General features: G+C 36.7%; 2 protein-coding genes across 4 annotated transcripts in view; one reads left to right on the top strand and one right to left on the bottom strand.

Annotated features, from left to right (window-relative positions):
* Positions 1 to 3133: 3133 nt before the first annotated feature.
* On the bottom strand, positions 3134 to 9298 carry LOC121383242 (torsin-1A-like). Of its 3 annotated transcripts, none has more exons than XM_041513136.1 (2): positions 9223 to 9298; positions 3134 to 4883 (listed from the first exon to the last, which is right to left on the bottom strand). In XM_041513136.1, the coding sequence occupies exon 2, from the start codon at positions 4841 to 4843 to the stop codon at positions 3206 to 3208; it is 1638 nt and encodes a 545-aa protein (XP_041369070.1). In that variant the 5' UTR covers positions 4844 to 4883; positions 9223 to 9298; the 3' UTR covers positions 3134 to 3205. The 3 variants fall into 3 exon arrangements, with proteins under 3 accessions (XP_041369070.1, XP_041369068.1, XP_041369071.1); XM_041513134.1 differs by having other exon boundaries at positions 9078 to 9287; XM_041513137.1 differs by lacking the exon at positions 9223 to 9298 and adding an exon at positions 8880 to 9061.
* Positions 9299 to 12047: 2749 nt separating this feature from the next.
* LOC121383396 (tetratricopeptide repeat protein 28-like) overlaps positions 12048 to 19398 on the top strand; it is a 29382-nt gene continuing 22031 nt past the window's right edge. Inside the window, exons 1-5 of the mRNA XM_041513401.1 lie at positions 12048 to 12123; positions 13495 to 13715; positions 15266 to 15475; positions 16756 to 16933; positions 17555 to 19056. Coding sequence (XP_041369335.1) covers positions 13590 to 13715; positions 15266 to 15475; positions 16756 to 16933; positions 17555 to 19056 — 2016 coding nt within the window. The 5' untranslated portion in view covers positions 12048 to 12123; positions 13495 to 13589. The remainder of the gene's footprint in view (positions 12124 to 13494; positions 13716 to 15265; positions 15476 to 16755; positions 16934 to 17554; positions 19057 to 19398) is intronic.

The following is a 19398-nucleotide window of genomic DNA, read 5'->3' as shown; positions in this document are numbered from 1 at the left end:
TTCTTTTAGTAGCAAGGGATCTTTTATGCACAATCTCACAGGCAGGATAGCACATATCACGGCCTTTGATAAACCAGTCGTGGTGCACTGGCTGGATTGAAAAATAGCCAAACCGACTGCGCATCAAGCGAGCGTTTTACCACTGGGTTACATCCCGCCCCTGGTCACATCCATGGATGCACATCACTGAAATTGTGGATCACATGAACATGATTTATTTCCAAGGTACGCTAATATTATAGAATAGCTGATCACATGCAAGTTATATATCTAGGTTATTTGTATTCAGAATGAGCTTCTTTCCCTGCACACGATCAACATCAGTTCCAGCAAGGGAAACAGAATGCAGTATTGTGGATACCAGTCTGAACAAAGAGCCTGATCTAAGGCTAACACTTATTTATGCTTCTTCGAGACATCCAGTAACTTGTTGCTACCAAATGTAGGGGTTCTCAATACTTCTGGCAAGGACAATCAACACTGAAAAAGGGGTAATCCAAAATAGTGTAAACAATGGCGTCATACCTTGGGGAAAATATATGAAAGGAAGGAAAATTTTATTTAACGACGCACTCAACACATTTTATTTGTTATGGACCACACGGATATTGAGAGAGGAAACCCGCTGTCGCGACTTCATGGGCTACTGTTTTTAGATTAGCAGCAAGGATTATTTTTATATGTACAGACAGTACCACGGCCTTTGTTACACCAGTTGTAGAGGACTGACTGGTACGAGAAATAACCCTTTGGGCCCAACGACTGAAATCGATCCTAGATCGATCACACATCAGGTGAGCGCTGTACCACCGAGCTATGTCCCGTCCCACTGGGCAGGATATATGTGACGGTCTACCGGCAGTCCACATGGTAACTGGGAGTGACTATATGAAACCATTTTGGGGGATTTTCAAGTTTCAGATATGCAAAGAGATGCGTGACGCAATATCCTGACTGGCAAGTTGGGCTCTACAGATAAGATGACTGATTTTATTCTGCATGCAATATCAACAGGCATTCGGAGAATACTTCTAAAGGAACACATGACCCCTACGCCCCCCCCCCCCCCCCCCCCCCAAAAAATAAAAAATCGCGTCTCCTAAAATCAAGGGCTATAACTGTAAAACTGGTAATTCGCCATTAACGTTAAACATAATTTGTAAAAGTATATGATAAAGCGATTTCTTACACACTCGTTGGTGAGAACACCATGCGTTATTTTTGTTTACACATGGTTATCACCACATGCACGTTGTAAAAAAATTCAAAACACACGACTGGCTGCTCCTAGTTGATGACCAGGTCACTAATGCTATACATCCAATGAAAAACCACACGATGGAAATCGATTAGACTGTGACGTATAGTTAAAGTGACATTCATGTGTCTGTGACGCGTAAGTCAGCTGCAAGTGCAACGGCTGTAAATAACTTTTCGTCGAAAAAAATGTAAAAATTAGCTTAAAACCTGATTTTTGAGGATATGTAAGAAACAGAATAATATACTCTTCAAAAAAAGTAGGTTAACTCTAATAAGAACTTACAATTGCCAAAATTGTAAGGTATATTAGCTGTGGGGAATGGTTATATGATAATAATGAATTAATCGGGCAAACATTACAACCGGTAGTTCAGTATTACAGTAGGTTTTATCACCACCAAAGATCTTTTAGGACGATTGGGGGTCAGAAGTGAAATTTGAAGGTTGACGTTTTTTATCAGTAAATCGAAAATTAAAACTAAAAATGACTAAAAACAAAACAATAACAACTGTATGATCAACAGAATAAAAAAGATTAAAAGAAATAATGTTCCAGTGATTAATGGCAATCGTCAAAATCGAGAATGACACCCCACGCACGTTTACGGGGCAACTGCGTGATGCATGTGCAAACTATGGAATGTGTTTCGGTGTGTTGATAAACAGACCTGAACGTTCTTTACTGGGATGCCTGTGGACAAAACGTATATAATTAATATTTCAGGTTCCCCTAATTGTTTTTAAGATTATACATTCGTGTCCGTTAGATACTATTTATCTCACAACTCGTTGTTTAAAAACGTATTAAACTCGCTTTCGCTCGTTTGATACATTTTAAAACTCGTTGCGAGATAAATGGTATCTAACGGCCACTCATGTATTATTCTCTATATACAAATTTTCATCTCAATATCTTCAGACATTGAAAAAAAAAAAGAAGTCTTCATATCTCCTAAATTCAAGGGCCATAACTGTGAAAAATGGGTAAATTGCCATAAAGTCAAACTTTATTCTTAACAGAACGTGATAAAGCTACAAGTATACACAAAATTTCAGCTCAATATATCTTTAGGCACTGCAAAAACAAGTTACTTTTCGGAAAACAAGTTTTCATATTCAAGTTCAAGGGCCATAACTCTGTCACAAATAGTTAAATCGTCATGAAAATCAAACCTGATCTGTAATAATGCACTGTAAAACCATACACAAAATTTCATCTCAATATCTCGAGGCATTGGAAAATATGTCTGGAAAACAAATGTTCCGTATCTTCTAAGTTCACGGGATATAACTGTGTGAAAAATGGTCATGAAAGTCAAACTTTATCTGTAACAGTACATGATATAATAAAGCTAGACACAAAATGTCAACTCAGTATCTTGTTCTTAAAATATATCTTTTTGTAAATGTACACAACACCCATATATACTCCAGAATGCATTTAATACTCTGGGCGAGTAGTTGAACTCAGGACCTACCAGTCTTAAGTCCTATGTCTTAACCACTACACCAGCGAGATCAGTACAATCACAAGGACTAAAAGTAAACTAATGTTTAGTGTTTTCCCTAGCCTTAATTGGCACCAGGCTACCCTGAAATTAAACATGCCTTTTTCAATAATTAGTTCTAAAATTGCTTTTATAACACTTCATAAAAAATATGAATAAATAAAGTATCCATTATATATTTTGCCATTGATTAATTAAAGCAAGCACATTAATTGCATTTATTTTTATTTATGCCCCCAAAGTGTTTAGTCTACAATGCCTTGCAAAATGTCTAGGGTAAACACTAAATGTCATTTTGTCAAATACATGTATTAACACAGTAAAAAGTATGAATTTAGAAAACAAAAATTAAACAACAAACAAGCTTTACTAAACAAAATATTTTATCTGTTTCAAACATACAAACCAGGTTTTACATTATTATACATCTAATGAAATCATGTGTATACAAGATCAACTTTTTCCGAAACCCTCTTGCAACCACTCTGAGAATATTGTTTACGATTTGCCACCACAAAGAATGACATCTCCTTCAGTATCTCATCTACTAAGCTGTCATTAATTTCGTAACCCTTTGATAAAATATCCCTTTTGATACACTTGATGACATGTCTTCTTTCCAAGGGAAGAAAGGGAACTACAGCTTTGATTAAATTATTAGACAACATATCAGAATACCAAATATATTCATCTTGCAAAAATATATCTTCAAAATCTTTAGCTGTATAGGATTTCCTCTCCTTTTCAGCCTCATCAGTAAAAATCTTCTTAGTGATGTCAGTCCCCTTACTGTTGCTTAGTAAGAAAATGACTACAGGAGCAGACTTCTTGTCTGTTGTTGAAAGATGGGATATTGCAGCACTTAGTCCCGATATCACGCCTTTGGGTGCTTTGTCCATCTCATCAAATATAAAAATATTAACTTTACACTGGGTCACGTTAGATATGACCCACTGAAAGACCTTTTTGGAATAAATATCAGATTCTGACTCGTGTGTAAAATGTAACGCTATCAGAAATTTGGTCACGGATGTGGCAGGTAAAGAATTTGAAATCAACCAAGTAACGTAGTTTTTTCCAACTCCCGTCCACCCATGCAAAGAAAGCACCAATGGTCTAGTCGCCATCACTGAATTGGAATACTCTGAAAAATACTGTTCTAGTTCAGCTGATATAATCTGTGAAGCAATGTGTTGACCGTACAAGTCTTTTCTGATCACCGAGTGCAGGTCTGAGAAGTTGATGTCCGTGGACAGAGAACAGTTGGACACTCCCACTGTGTAGTAATTCAAGAAGATAATAATAACACAAATCATAACAGTGACCAACAGAAAGACTCTAGTGTAGGATCTTGCTTTCCGTTCATCTGACACAGTGGATGCTGATGTCTTAGTTTCATTAGACGTAGCTGTCTTCACTCGTTTATTCCTCTTTTTAACGGATGACTCACACAACTTCCTAATGGGAGAATCAGTCACCGAGCATGCAGGTTCAAGCTTCCTTCTCTTTGTGGACAAGACATCCTTGCTTTTTGAAGACCGTATTGCATTATATTCCATACAAACATCTTTGTCCTGATCTCCGCCTGCCATGAAAGATGACAGATCTGGATAGATTGGTTCAGACGGAACAAATCCCAAACTGTCAGATCTGAACAAAGAAGCAGAGGTCAGTACATTATCTCTAGCACTGTCCTGATTAACTGATTTCAATCCTGCAAACGCTCTTACAGCAGACACAATGTTGGAGGAAGTATTCCATTTCGACCGTGGAGAACATTCTTTGACACATGATGTTGAATCCTTGACATCACCTTTTAGAAAAGATGATGAAGAACCTACAGTCTGTTGTAGGCCATATCCAAAACCAGTAACTGATGAAATCACGTTCCTGCATAACATCCATCTTGAGCGAGGTGATAAAGACTGGGAGTGGTTGTCATCCAATGTGTTCTCACCAGAATGTTGTGAACATGATGATGGGTGCATTTCTTCATCCCATCCAGAGTGCTGCATTGGTGATGAATGCCATTTGTGGCCAGGACTGCCATCCGAGTCATATTCCATTGGCTCCATTTGAATGTAGTATATGTCATATACATATAGGCAGTTTTAACTGAAAATAAAAATTATTTAATATGAATAAAATAATCGATCTTTCAACAGATGATTTTACAAGAAGCCAATTGGACTGTTTAAGTGTTATGGCTTATGCTGAAATAGTTGGTTTATAAAGAAGATGCAATATTTAGAAACAGGGAACAAAACCCACTAACATCACATTTTATATGGTCTATGGTCATAGTATACATCCGTGTGTGTGTGTGCCTATACAGGCATCGAAATAAGTCGAGAACGGTCGTTCAGGTTAGAAAAGTAGTTTCGTTTCCGAACGTAAACCAGGCAATGCATTCAGGACTTCTGCGTTTCATTATTCGCGCGCAAGTCACTCCGCGTTTAAGCAGCGTCCACTAGATGAATTTATGTCTGCGCTTTGTTTTCTCGTACAAAATTGCACCGATGTTCGTGCGCACTTGTGCAATTGCAAAGCAATTTTGGCAATCCGCGTTTAAGCAGCGCCCACTAGATAAATTTACTTCCGGATTTCGTTTCTCGTACCGATGTTCGCGCGCACCGTTACAATTTCAGAACGACCGCGTAGTAGCAACAGGAATTCAATTCTAACTTTAATATAGTTGTGGAAACATATAGGTTACCAGACTATATTTTGTGGTAACCTGTAAATGGGTTACCAGACAGTGCTTATTTCGATGCCTGCTATACCTGTGCCTGTGTGCAGGGCTTTTAAACCCACTCCCGTGGCTAGTGATATTCAGTGTTGGGCTAGTAAATAACTACTATTGCCATGCCCAATGGCTAGTGATTTTTTTTTGGTCAAATGTTGCAGTTAAGTCTATTTTGTAAATATGAATATCCTGAACCCCCCTTCCCCAAGCCCACCTCCAATGTTAGCGTTTTTAAACTATATCTCTCTCTTTAGGTGACATATCCAATTTTTACTATTTAGTAAAAAAGTAAAGTAGGGCTAGTGAATTTTTAATCTTGGCTAGTAAATTTTTAAAATCACTGAATCCATGGCTAGTGGTTTTTATAAAAATTCTAGAAGCCCTGCTGTGTGTGTGTGTGTGTGTGGTACCATTTCATTTTTTAAAGTTTATAATGATTTTTTTAAAATACCACTTGTGTGACAATACATTACAAACACATTGTAGTGGTAGCCAACTTCTTTCCATAGTACATGTATAGTGATCTTGGCGAGCATCTAGATTTAAAACACTACAATACAAATGAATTTGTATTTGTGTATACTATACACATGTATACAATGCTACTTGATATTTATGGTCAGAAAATTGAGGCCAACAAAATAAATGTTAGTTAAATAAGAGGCAGTGTATCCATAAATGATAACAGCAGGTCTCGTCTATTCTAACATGGTCATCGATATCTCAGGGGATAATATTTCAAAACCTTTGGTAACCAGAACTTGGTTCACATTATTTTCACCAAGATAACTGATGGTTTCGTTAAAACAAATTGTATTTTACTTTGCATAGTGAATAAAATCCTGATGTTCGTAACTTTCAATTTTATAAAGGTTCACCAGTTAACCGATTGACATGAATTTAAAATTATGTAACCGCCACAAGAACAGAAAACGATTTGCATGAAATATTGTGCCCTAGATGTGTCAATCTGCCGTAGGACTCCAGATGCTGTAATTGCTAAATTTTCAGACAGTGTGGTATAATTATGACAAAAGGTGGACAATGCTGCATATCTTACATATTTGGTATATATGGGTCAATCCATTTCAAATCAAGAAATGATCCCCCACCCCCCACACTTCAGTTTCTGATTCACTTGAAATTTGTACCACATATTAATCCTGTCATCTACATGATTAAATCTTAAAGCCGCACACCCTAGTTCCATCCAGCGAAAATAAATTATAATTTGGTTAATCTACAAACCTGTAACACACTTTGATCACGTTTTTATCAAATGGAGTGAAAAAGCAGGTTTTATATCGATAAATACCATGGGAATCCCCATGTCCCAATTGCTTGAAATAATTTTGAAAGTTAGTATTCTGATGTCACCGGTAGAACAATGCCTACGTCACGACAAATTTCACAGACTTGGGGTGCGTTCGTTTCACCTCTCCTGGACATGTTCCAACTGTTCTGTCCTGGTTGTATCCCCTCTCCAGATATCGTAAGACTTAGCAAAATTATTGGTTTTAAGGGTTTGTAACGTTTTGTATTGAGACACTTACTTGTCTGAACTTTATTGTTACTGAAAATATTCACGAACTGTGAAGAAAAATCTCACAAATAAACAACAACAAATCGGATGTTGATTGCGCGAACCGTGCACGAGAAAACAAACCGAACCAAAATGATAACGGTCACGTGATATACCAATGTCTGTGACACTGAAATGGAAATATCCCCTCTAAAAATAGAATGGACCTCGCTTGCTTAACGTTTTTTTCTCGACAACACGTCTTGTGAAAAAATGCAAAAAATGCATTTCATGGTTTTACAAACATCTGGATTACCAAAAAGCACTTCAGGTGAATGGAAATGTGTATTCTAAATAATAAAATGTAAGTAAAGTGCAATTTTATTTGTGAAAAATGGGGTTTAATAGCGAAAAACAACGCCGTAATGGTTAACAAATAAACGTAACTAGGGTGTGTCCCTTTAAATTTGGGCTCTGTATTCAAAGTAGTTTTTGAGAAATGGTTATTTTCAACTTTTGATAACCATGCTAGGTGTTAAATTTAACTGGAAACTTTCAGATTTATTCATTTATTATGTAGATGACAGGAATATTAAGTGAATCTGAAACCAAAGGGCATGGGGCATTTGTTGATTTGAAATGGATTGTTACATTGTTATTGACTATTTCGATGGAACCAGAACCCAATTCCTCACAAAGTTAAAAAAAAAAAAATGTTTAATGACACCACTAGCGTAGTGATTAATTAATCATCAGCTACTGGATGTCAAACATTTGTAATTCTGACATGTCATCAGAGGAAACCTGCTAAATTTTTTGTAGCAAGGATCTTATATATGCACTTCCCCACAGACAGAAAAGCACTGGTTGTGCACTGGTTGAAATGAGAAACACTCAATCATTTGAATGGATCCACTGTTGACCGAGGTGGTCTGATCTTGCAATGTAAGCACCTCAAGCAAGCACTTAACCGACTGAGCTGAATCCTGCCCCTCTACTTCCTTACAAGTGCACCTGAATACAAACAGTGATGCATTCATGAGGACAAGCACCCATTAACAATTTTATAAACTGAAGTCCGAACCAAACTGTTAGCAACTATGATAAATTACTCCTTTCTTTCATTACCATTAGATTTCTCCACTTTTTGTCCAAACAAAAATTGTAAAAAAGAAAGAAAAAAGAAGCAAAATGGCAGATGGCAGAAAACTGCATGTATTTTACTCTATGCAATCTCAGCGGTCTACATCAGTGACATTGTTACAGTCACGTATGTGGAATCTTGGTCATTGTAATTTGGGGTTTTTCATAATTTGTGTCTGGACAAAAGTTGGGGGGAATCTACCAGTAATTAAAGGTAGGAGAGTAATTTATTGTAGTTGACTAAGTTGTTAACAATTTGTTTCGGAATTTAGTACCATCACTTTCTATCATATCACATTCATCAAAAGTTGTACAAGTTTACAAGTTGACAACTCAGAATTTTCACTTTTAAAGCACACCTGGCCCCATGCTTATAAACCTTAGAGTCTAGACTTTAATAAAGTCCATACTTTAACATCATGGCAATGCCATTCAAATAGCATTACGTTAAAGTGTGGACTTTATTAAACTCTAGACGTTAAGTTTTATAAGCAAGGGGCCTGAACACAGCATGAGTCTAAAAGTTAAAGTTTGTTTTTGTTTAATAACACCACCTGAGCATATTGATTTATTAATCATTGGCATTTGAATATAAAAATGTAATTTTGACTTAGTCTTAGATAGAAACCTGCTACATTTTTCCATTAGTAGTAAGGGATCTTTTATATGCACCACCCATGAGACAATGAATAGCACATACCACTGCCTTTGATTATACCAGTTGAGGAGCACTGGCTGGATGATGGCTTAGCTAGTCACCTCCACATTTACCGCCCCTATACAAGTCTTAATTAACGTTTTCAGAATACAGAAATAGAATAATAGAATCTGAAGTGGCTACTGATTAAACTGAAATCTAGACATAACAAATATTTCCTAATTTCCGATTAACTCATACCCTTTTCTGAGTTTCCACAAAAAAAAGAAGAAAAAAGTGTCAGCTCTAGAATAAGAAATTTAAATCCGTCTACTGACTTTAAATATTATAACTTCAGGTATTTAATCATTATTTCTTCTGTAAAATTAAAATGCATGTTTCTCACCAGCTAGGCCCAAATAAGTTTTTAAGTTTCATTTAAGATAGATAAAAAAATAGTTCATGGTCCTCTAAAAGGGGAAATAACTCACAAATGTGATACACGTCGAACTTATTTTCTTGACAGTTATACTGTAAGTTGAACCAGAATTCAACTCTGAAAGAAGGCAGAAAAAAATACCACCAAAAAACAGTTGCAGAAAAAGTACGTGCACTAGATTTTTCAGTATAATAGTGTTAAGCTCTTTTCATTAAAAAAAATAAAAAAGTCCTATAAACTAGATGTTACATAAAGCAGGTTCGTGTGAACTGATCTGCAAGATTACATCAATACAGTGTGTGTTTTAATAGCAAATTTCTATTTTTAAAATGACAACCGGAGAAATTCGGTTAATTCCGTAACCGTTCATAGACGGTGAAGTTCGAGCGATTCGTGCAGGTAGTGCTTTTTACACAGTAACATGCGAAATATAATGTGGCTCTACGTAGCTTAAAATAACCCGATTACAAATAATATTGAGGGTAGACTGATAGAAATAACTGGCGTAGGAAGTGTGTGTGTGTGTGTGTGTGTGTGTGTGTGTGTGTTGGGGGGGGGGGGCTATCCTATCCCACTTTTTCGCAGCAGCGATGGCTTTTATATATTTATCCATGTATTTATATATATATCATGGGTGAACCAGTTTCGGTGAGCATAAGCATTCGATTCTAAAGCATATCAATATTGATAAACAGAGAGTTGTTATTCAAATAGCTACCTTTTGACTAGTATTTCTACTCTTGAAATCAGCACTAAACTAGTCGCTAATGCATGGGCGGATCCAGGAAATATTTTTAGGGGGGGGGGGGCCAAAAAAGAAGGGCACATTGACTCGTCAAAAGGGCACCTTACTACAAGTTTTGATATTTACAATTAATATGAATTCCTACAGTTCTACGTCATAATATACTAGCAATAATGAAGTAAATTGGCGTCACTCGCGTTAGAACCTCAATGGGGCCCCATTGAGACTCAATAACACAGACACATATCTGCAAGCTTGCGCATGTACACGAAAATCTTGATTTCATTTATCTACAATATAATTATTGTTTACTTAAAAAAAAAAAAAATCTACAAACAAAAAGGGCACTTGAACAATTTTTTTGGGGGGACGCGTCCCCCTGGTCCCCCCCTTGGATCCGCCCATGCAATGCTATGTAGCAAGTTTACCGCACGTGCGTCAGAAAGTGTAGCATGCATCAGCAGTAAATATTGTTAATTACGTAACCTGTTTCGCAATCTGATTAAAATTAGCTCTACTGGTCGAATGAAAGGTCAACTGGACATGAGCTCCAACAGGCCCCATATGTAATAGTGAAGCTAATTTGAATATAACAATTATAATGTCTTGCATTCGTGTTTTAAGTTGGACAAATGAATGGTTATAATGATAAAATTGTTTGGTTAAAAAATATAAGCTGCATTCTGACTTTTAATAAATATATAAACAGATATCCAGAAAGATATTTATGTTAAAACATATATAGGCCTAAGGACCGTATATTTTTTGGCAAATATCTGTAAAGAGACTTTTGCCAGCAGACACCATGACAATCATGTGACTTCAATAACGATATACCGGCGTCGTGGTTAGGCCATCGGTTTACAGGCTGGTAGTTTCTGGGTTCGGATCCCAGTCGAGGCATGGGATTTTTTACTCAGATACCGACTCCAAACCTTGAGTGAGTGCTCCGCAAGGCTCAATGGGTAGGTGTAAACCACTTGTACCGACCAGTGATCCATAACTGGTTCAACAAAGGTCATGGTTTGTGCTATCCTGCCTGTGGGAATGAATGAATGAATGAATGAATGAATGAATGAATGAATGAATGAATGAATGAATGAATGAATGAATGAATGAATGAATGTTTAATGACACCCCAGCACGAAAAATACATCGGCTATTGGGTGTCAAACTATGGTAATAAAAATAAATAAAGTGATGATCAACATCAATATAAAAATTCAAGACTTAAACAAAAACAGTGTAAAGAACTGTGCAAAAACACAAATATCACAGAATTTTACGGATACTGAATTTTACTCAAAACTTCAATTCTGTGCTGTATTGGCCATTCTCAAAGAGAATGTTACACCCCTGCACCACGGTGAGGTTACAGCACACGCAGGGGTACCCTGCCTGTGGGAAGCGCAAATAAAAGATCCCTAGCTGCTAATCGGAAAGAGTAGCCCATGTAGTGGCAACAGCGGGTTTCCTCTCAAAATCTGTGTGGTCCTTAACCATATGTCTGACGCCATATAACCGTAAATAAAGTGTGTTGAGTGCGTCGTTAAATAAAACATTTCTTTCTTTCTTTCAATAACGATACAGCAATACAGTGGCCCCCATGCCCCTGTCTCGTACGCTTATGGAGAGAGAGTTACGCAAATTGGTTCCGTTTTTGCCAACGAAAATGGTTCCATTTTGGTAATGGTGCCGTTTTAACCTGATCCCCAGAGTTCTACAAGGCACAAAATACCGGTATTGTTATACAGAATATATCCCAAACTAGCTATCTGGAGCTAGTTCAAGACCTAAGTACACTAAATGGCGTATCCGTAATTTTGGATATTGGAGTGTAAATAGTGATAGACAAATTGAAAGAATGTGGAGAGATCAAGAGTAGATATGATCAAATTCCAAATTCATAAGGGTGGGAGGAGGACAGATTATATTAATTGTTCCAAAATACCATTCGCATTACGCGATATAGTGCGCCCGAACTGGATCTAGGAATTTAACGTCGAAATAGACCGAAGCATCCCGAATGGTATGTGTTCATGGAAACCGCGTCAAAATGGCGGGTAAGGATTTAGCTCTTCAACTTTTTTGGTCTTGAAAGTTGTATATGAGAAAAATAATTGGTAATAAAAAGTACAGTATATATATTGGGTCAAGAAATTAAAATTAAAATGTGTTGAAGGTTTTAATTATTCACAAATGACAAATTTACTATGTATATAAAAGGACAGAATCCAATTGGATCTATGATCTATCGTATCACCTTCAAAACAAAACTATTAGATCTATCGTATCACCTTCAAAACAAAACTATCTCCGCATGTACCCGCCCATTTGTCATTGGAATAAAATGAAAAGTGTCCATTACGGTAGGACTTTACTTTGGCACTGTCACGTATAAAGAACATTATAAATACTTAAACAGAGTTGGGGTTAGTGACAGTGCCAAAGCAAAGTCCCTCCTTTATTAATATTTCTACGCTTCAAATAAGCCCTAAACTGGCCGCTATGTAGCAACATTTAATGCATGTGCGTCAAATACTGTAACATGCATCAGCCCTAAATATTGTTAACTACGTAGCCTGTTTCGGTGAGTGAAATGTTTGGTTTAAACAATATTTATTAGCAAATCAAATTTGGGATTGGCCAACAGGCAAGTGCCTATATTAAGGCCTCTCCCTACATTTAACAAATATACATGTTATACATCAAGATGGCTAGAACAATATTACAATAAAGATAACACGGATAGAGTGAAATGTTTAGTGGTATAGCTTACACAGGTTACAGCCAAAACTTTGCAACACAAAACATTTGAGTGTTTTAGCAAAACATGCATTTCGTTCAACAAAACATGTACTTATAATAATTTATAAATACTATTTTTAATATTTTAGGCAAATTACAAAATGGAGTCTTTGAGAACCAATGTTAACAGACAACATTTTAGGAAAACGAATATAACAATTTTGATGATTTGCAAGCATGTTATAAGTTGAGCAAATGAATGGTTATAATAAAAAAAAACTGTTTGGTTAAAACACATAAGCTGCATCCTGAGTTTTAATAAATATATTCAGATATCCAGAAACTTAAAGATATTTATGTTAAAACATGTAAGGATCATATATTTTTGGCGAGTATCTGTAAAGAGAGTTTTGTAAACAGACATTGTGACAGTCATGTGACTAATAACTAGAGAGCAGCACAGCTGATAAGAGACAAAATAAGTTTAAAAATAAAAGTTTTCTTTCAAATTACAGTCTTTAAAAATCATAGAAAAAAAGTATTAAGAAATGCATCACATTTATGAGTGGGATAAGCTTTTTTTGCTAATTTTAACCTAATTTTTGCAAATATTTTATGAATTTGACAGACATTTGTTTACTTTCCCCATGCAAAAGTCAGTGATGTCGGAAATCAGTTATATGGGACTGGTTGGGATAGGTAAAACCTACTCTTCTGTTAATATATATTTAATTTACCAGTATCAGTTTCAGTTGTGTTCACAAGAAGACTGAAGAAATATTTTGATCAAGGAACATAACAATAGGAAGATCAAGAAGGAGCTTACTAGCCGGAAGACAAAATGGACCGTACTCTTGAGGCCATGGTGTCTTCGGGCATGTACGTCAATCCACTACGAGGCAGCTTCAGTCTCCCAAGTCTGGCAGATGGCAGCGAAGCAATCAGTGAGGCAGAAGAAATCCACGAAGTAAACAGGCAGATTTTATATACTGATGGAAAGAAAGAAGGGAACGTGTGGCATTTGAGACCACATTTAACTCACTACTACAGATTTAATGTGGGATTTTGACTGCAGGCATGGATAAAAGAATATTGTTTGGTAACCCATGTATAGATTACCACAAACTAGAGATAGAAGCCTGGCTAGGCATTTTGGAAACTACATGTCCATGTATCTTAGCGCTATGAAATCATAAAACTATTGTATGTTGTGACATCACTATAGTACATGCCACAGTAACGTCATAGCTTACGATGGTTTTACAATTTAGTAGTGCTAAGATAGCTTCGAAAATATGGGCCCTGGTAACCTAAGGGTTTATATCAAGTTAATATTCTCATTATTAGTGTATAAAATCCCTAAACAGATTCACTGATACTCTGTTATACATATCCCTGTTGCTGTGTTCTTATTGTACATACGGTACTAATACTTGTGTGTATATTTGATAAAAAAAAACAACATTAATTGGTCAAAAGTTAGGATGTGTAGGTTTTAAAAAAATAAGATTTAGTTAAGAAGGAAGTACCGTTCTCGACTTTCTTGACATTTGGTGACCTCCTGGTAAATCTGACTGCCGCTCTCGACTTATTTCCATGCTTGGACTGTCAGTAACATGATTAACTTTCTCATTCTATGGATAACGGTTGTGGTTGCAGTCAATATTTGCTGTTAATAATTATGTGATGATTTATTTCTTTCCATCAGTGTATATTGAAATTATATTGTGATGTACCTTAATGCCACGCTACCCACTGTTCACCAATTACTGATTAGCAGTTTGACTGAAACTAATATTTTTTCACCAATAAGTAGTTAAAGGTTATCAGATATATTAAATTTTATAGTCTGTCTCATCCACCTACAAACATGTTTTTTGTAAATTATTTCAGTTTTGTTTGATGTAAAACGAAAAGTAAGTGTTTTTGAAAACCCCCACCAAAAAACCCAACTATTTTTGTGTCAAATTTAGTAAACAGTCGGCTCAGAAATAAATAACATGTAGTAAATTCCATAGCATGAAAAAGGCATTCTCTGTGGGATAGACTATAGATCACCAGCAATATTACTTTAGTGTGTTTTAAAAACGGGAGTTCCATTATTTTGCAAAGTATGCAGTATTAACTCTTGGTAAAAAGCCACTTAAGTCTGATGCCTTTCTTTAAGTTTGTAGTTTGAACTACAAAATATTTTTTACTAAGTATGTTAATGGTTAAGATTAATATGCTGTTACCACATTTTTGCAGAACCAGTTAGCCAAATATCTCATACAACTTTATATTTGGAAATGTAGTAGATATAATGTGCATGTAAACATGTATTCAGGGTTGGATCTAGAAAATATTTGGGGAGTGGGACTAAAGGGAATAGTGCACAAGTACCAACTTGTGAAAAGATCAACCCAATGAAGTTTTAAAATAAAAGTGCATGTGCATAAAAATGCATGTGCATATTGTTGCTTAAAAATTGTCATATATATGTACTAAGAAATAGAAATAAGTTTACTTTTTGTCCAGGTTAAGACACTGCTGGAGAAAGGTGACAAGGCTATGAGTGTTAAGGATTACGAAGAAGCTATTCTGTACTATGATGAAGCCCTGGAGATCGACAGCCGTAATACAGACGTGATGCACGCTCGGTCCCTCGTCTACTTGGAGATGGGCCAACTGAAACAAGCAGAGGAGGATGCTGACACTATTATTAGTCTGAGTCCTCGCAACTCACAGGTTTCTTCATCTTGGGCCCAAAACAGGCATAATGCACGGATAGCTCTGGCACTAAACAAATCCGCCAACTGTGAATTTTAAAAGCAATTGGTGAATTTTATTTTAATTTGGCAAAATAATTTTAGGTAATAATTGACATTTTTTAGAAAATAACTGTCAATTTCTGCCATTTGTAAGTTTAATAGACAATTTAACTAAATGTTTTGCCAACCCAGAGCTAGCTCTGCTAATGTCTGTGCAGATATTGAACTTTTCATCTCTGACATCCCAGAAAATCTTTGTCTAATGGTGTAAATATAATATAACTGTGTGTTACAATGATATCATATACATCATTGTTCTTTCAAGTGCAACAAACTTTATAATGTGCTTGTGTTATCCCATTAATGTGGGTTTATGAAGGTTCTGAGGATATTTAACAAACTAGTATTTTTAGTGGTCATAACACACCTGCAATCAAGTAATAAATTAATATTCACACTTATTTATGTGTACTGTGAAATTTATTAACCAGCTTGTATTAATAATAAATTAAGGGAAAAGTTTGTAAACAAATTTCATAAACAGTGTTATAGCTAGGATTTTGATGTGCAGGGTGCTTGTTTATTTGTTGGACCATATTTTTATGAGAACTTCATATTATTAAGTCTGTGCTGGATACTGAGAATTTGTTAATTTGTTTTCAGAAAAAAAGTTTCTACATACATCATGTAAACAGTGTTACTATTGTTTTTAAAGAAAAGTACAGTTAGTTTCTGCATATAGTAAACAGTGTTGCTAGTTTGCTATAATGAAGCAATGCATGTTGTCTTTACAATGACTGGTTATAGCAGTGATAATTGGTGTGTGTAGGCCTATGTCTGAGAGTTTTCACTGTTTACCTAATATTGAAAAAACAAATGTCATGATGCTGTTGTTACTATGTTCAATTTACTTTCTACTTAGTGTGCAATCAAGTTGTTTTGTTCATGATGGACTGCCACAATAGACATCAGTCTGAAATCACAGGTCACAGTACTGTTGGTAGACGTACACACTTAACAGGACCTAACAATGTATTTTGTAAAGTATTTTAGCTGAGAACTTAGATACATGATAAACTATATGTGCTTTACACTGGGTTTTTTTTAGTGATTTAATTTTGTTCTTTGGCATTGAACTCTGGCAGGGCAATTATAACCGGAGGCAGGGCAATGCTAATTAAAACATTAATAAATTTAATATCATATTCACTCTTGTGTAGTAATCTTTGTTTACATATAAATGGTTTTTTTCTTCAGGGTTATTCCCTATTCGGACTTACACTGCAACGGCAAAACAGGAACGCGGAAGCCCTTGATGCTTTCCTCACTTCTCTTGACCTTGAACCTGATAATGCAGACATTCTGACCAGTCACATTGTTTCTGTAGCTGCAGAATTGTGCAGGATGTCAGACGAGTTCACAGAGAGCTTAAATGGTTTGTAGTTAACGCAAAAGAATTTGTAAAGTTAAATGGTTTGTAGTTATGCAAAAGAATTTGTAAACTTTTTGTCCTTACTGTGCTTTTTTTTTTACAAGGGAAGATCCAGGGAATGGGATCAGGGTGACCTCTCCCCCCTCAACAAATTTGAACAATTTGTTTACAGATTTGGCTAAATTGCCGTTTTCAGGGAAGTGGTCCATGTTCTCTTTTGCTCTTGGTCCCTGCCCTAAAATATTTCCTGGATCTGCCCTTGTCATATATTCCCTTGGTCTTATGATTAAAATTAAAACATGCTTATGTCCAGAGTAAGGAAATTGGTTTCATTATAGTTATTTCTGTATGGCAGTGCCACATTATTATTATTATTATTATTATTATTATTATTGTAGATTACTAAATCATTTTGTATAACTTGTTTTGTAAGATAATTTTGGCTAAAGATAAATATTTTAATTTAAAATTCAATATTTCATTATTGAACATGGGCATTGTATAATTCATCTATTTTGAGATAATCCTGTATCCCCAACAAAGTTACCATATATATATATTACAAACAGTGAAAATAAATGAATTAATCCTTACTATTCTTGGCTCTTTTTTTTTTCCTTTCAGAAATGGATGCTTACAAGAAACTAAGTGAAGTTGGTGTGTATCTGTTCCAGAACAAAAAGTTTTCTCTGTGTATTAAGATCCTCGAAGCGGCCCAGAAGTTCCAGACCAACCAGAAAGGCATCACGATGCGGATTCTGCTCACCATGGCCAATGCGCACACGATGCTGCAACACAAGGACCAGGCCATCAGTCTGTACCTGGAGTGTCTCACCATGGCCGTGGCCACTCACGACCAGCTCTACCAGACGAAATCCCTCGTGAACATCGCAACGCTGTACCTGGAAAACAGCGACACCCATCTGGCCATCATCTACTATGAGAAGCTGCTCCACCTCAAGGTCGAGCTGTTGGAGGAGGTTGGAAGTGATGACAGTCTTCCCGACTTCTGGACCAGGGAGCTCCAGTGTGGACTCCACCTTAATCTGAGTATCGCATACAAACAGATAGGAAATATGTCCTCGGCTGTGCTGCATGCTAGAAAATACATACGGTTTATTGAGAAGTATGACATGAAGGGAAAGTCTAGAGCAGACTCTTATCACAATACCGGAATGCTGAACGAAATTCTCGGCAAATACGATGAAGCGTTAGAGGACTATACTAAATACCTGAACATCTCCAAACAGAACTCTGAGAAGAAAGGCATCTCTCAAGCCTACGGTTGCCTGGGCAGTGTTTATGCTGCTTTGCACAACTGGCCGATATCCATTACCTACCATGAACAGTACATTCGAATGGCAGAAAAAAGCAAGCACAAAAAGATGTTACCCATAGCACATGAAATGCTGGCCGATTCCTACATGCTGATGGAGAACTATGATTTGGCTATAGAACACTACGATCTGATGATCGACACCAACGTCCGCGGTGATTACAGAACACGAGCTACCGGATTGTGTAAACTTGGCAGTGCTTACCGAGCCCTTGATAAGTACCAGTACAGTCAGTACTTTTATACCCAGGCTTGTGACATGTCTGAAGATTTCGGCCTCTCCGATATCCAGACTCTGGCCGAGTACAACCTGGCTAGCATTCAGCAGTATTCAACCCAGATACAAGACATCGAACATGCACGGAAGTACTTCGAAAAACTGATTCCTTATTTTGAATCCAAACTGCAAGAACACAAGGAGGAGGACACCCACTGTCCATCTGAGTACGAGAAACAGCTGCTTAACTGTTACGATGGGATACAGATGGTTCTTGGCAAACTGGGGGTCAAGGATGAATGTCTGCAGTATGCCGAGGCCTACAGGAGGAGGTGTGTGACTCAGCTACCAAACTTCTCACCCACTCCGGGTCAGGGCATGGCCATTTCTGGAATGGTGTCCGATGTGTGGACAGTTAACCGGATGAACCGTGCCTTGAGTCAGCAGAATGCAACAGTGTTATACTACTCCCTGCTGGAGAAGACGTTCCTCCTGTGGGTGTTGCAGCCTGGTCTAGGACTCACCCGCTTCTACAGTGGAAGTTCAGCAAAGGACTGCTCAATCCGGTCTAAGGTATAGCATGTATAAATGTATGGGTTTTTCTTTTGTTTTCATTATTCTTGTATTCCATAACTGAATATCCTGCAGGAGACCCTGATGCTGCAGGCAGAGTGGTTTTTAATGGAAAACATGTGAATGAAACTAAACCAGAAAAAGTAATTTGTGATTTTATATTACAGTAAAGTACTCTTATAACGAACCGGAAGGGACCATGATAGTTAGTTTGTTATAGCAGTAGTTCGTTGTACACATTTGTACAAGTTGGTTATTAATGTATAAGGAGATAAAACGGGACTTTATGATTAGTTCGCTCTATGCAGTAGTTTGTTCTAAGCATGTTCGTTATAAGTGTAC

This window comes from Gigantopelta aegis, chromosome 10 (assembly GCF_016097555.1).
Source record: "Gigantopelta aegis isolate Gae_Host chromosome 10, Gae_host_genome, whole genome shotgun sequence".
Taxonomy (NCBI): domain Eukaryota; kingdom Metazoa; phylum Mollusca; class Gastropoda; order Neomphalida; family Peltospiridae; genus Gigantopelta; species Gigantopelta aegis.
This window is presented reverse-complemented; position numbering and strand designations above follow the sequence as displayed.

Excerpts from the sequence above, each read along its gene's own strand:
- LOC121383242 (XM_041513136.1), bottom strand. The coding sequence starts at position 4,843 with ATGGAGCCAATGGAATATGACTCGGATGGCAGTCCTGGCCACAAATGG.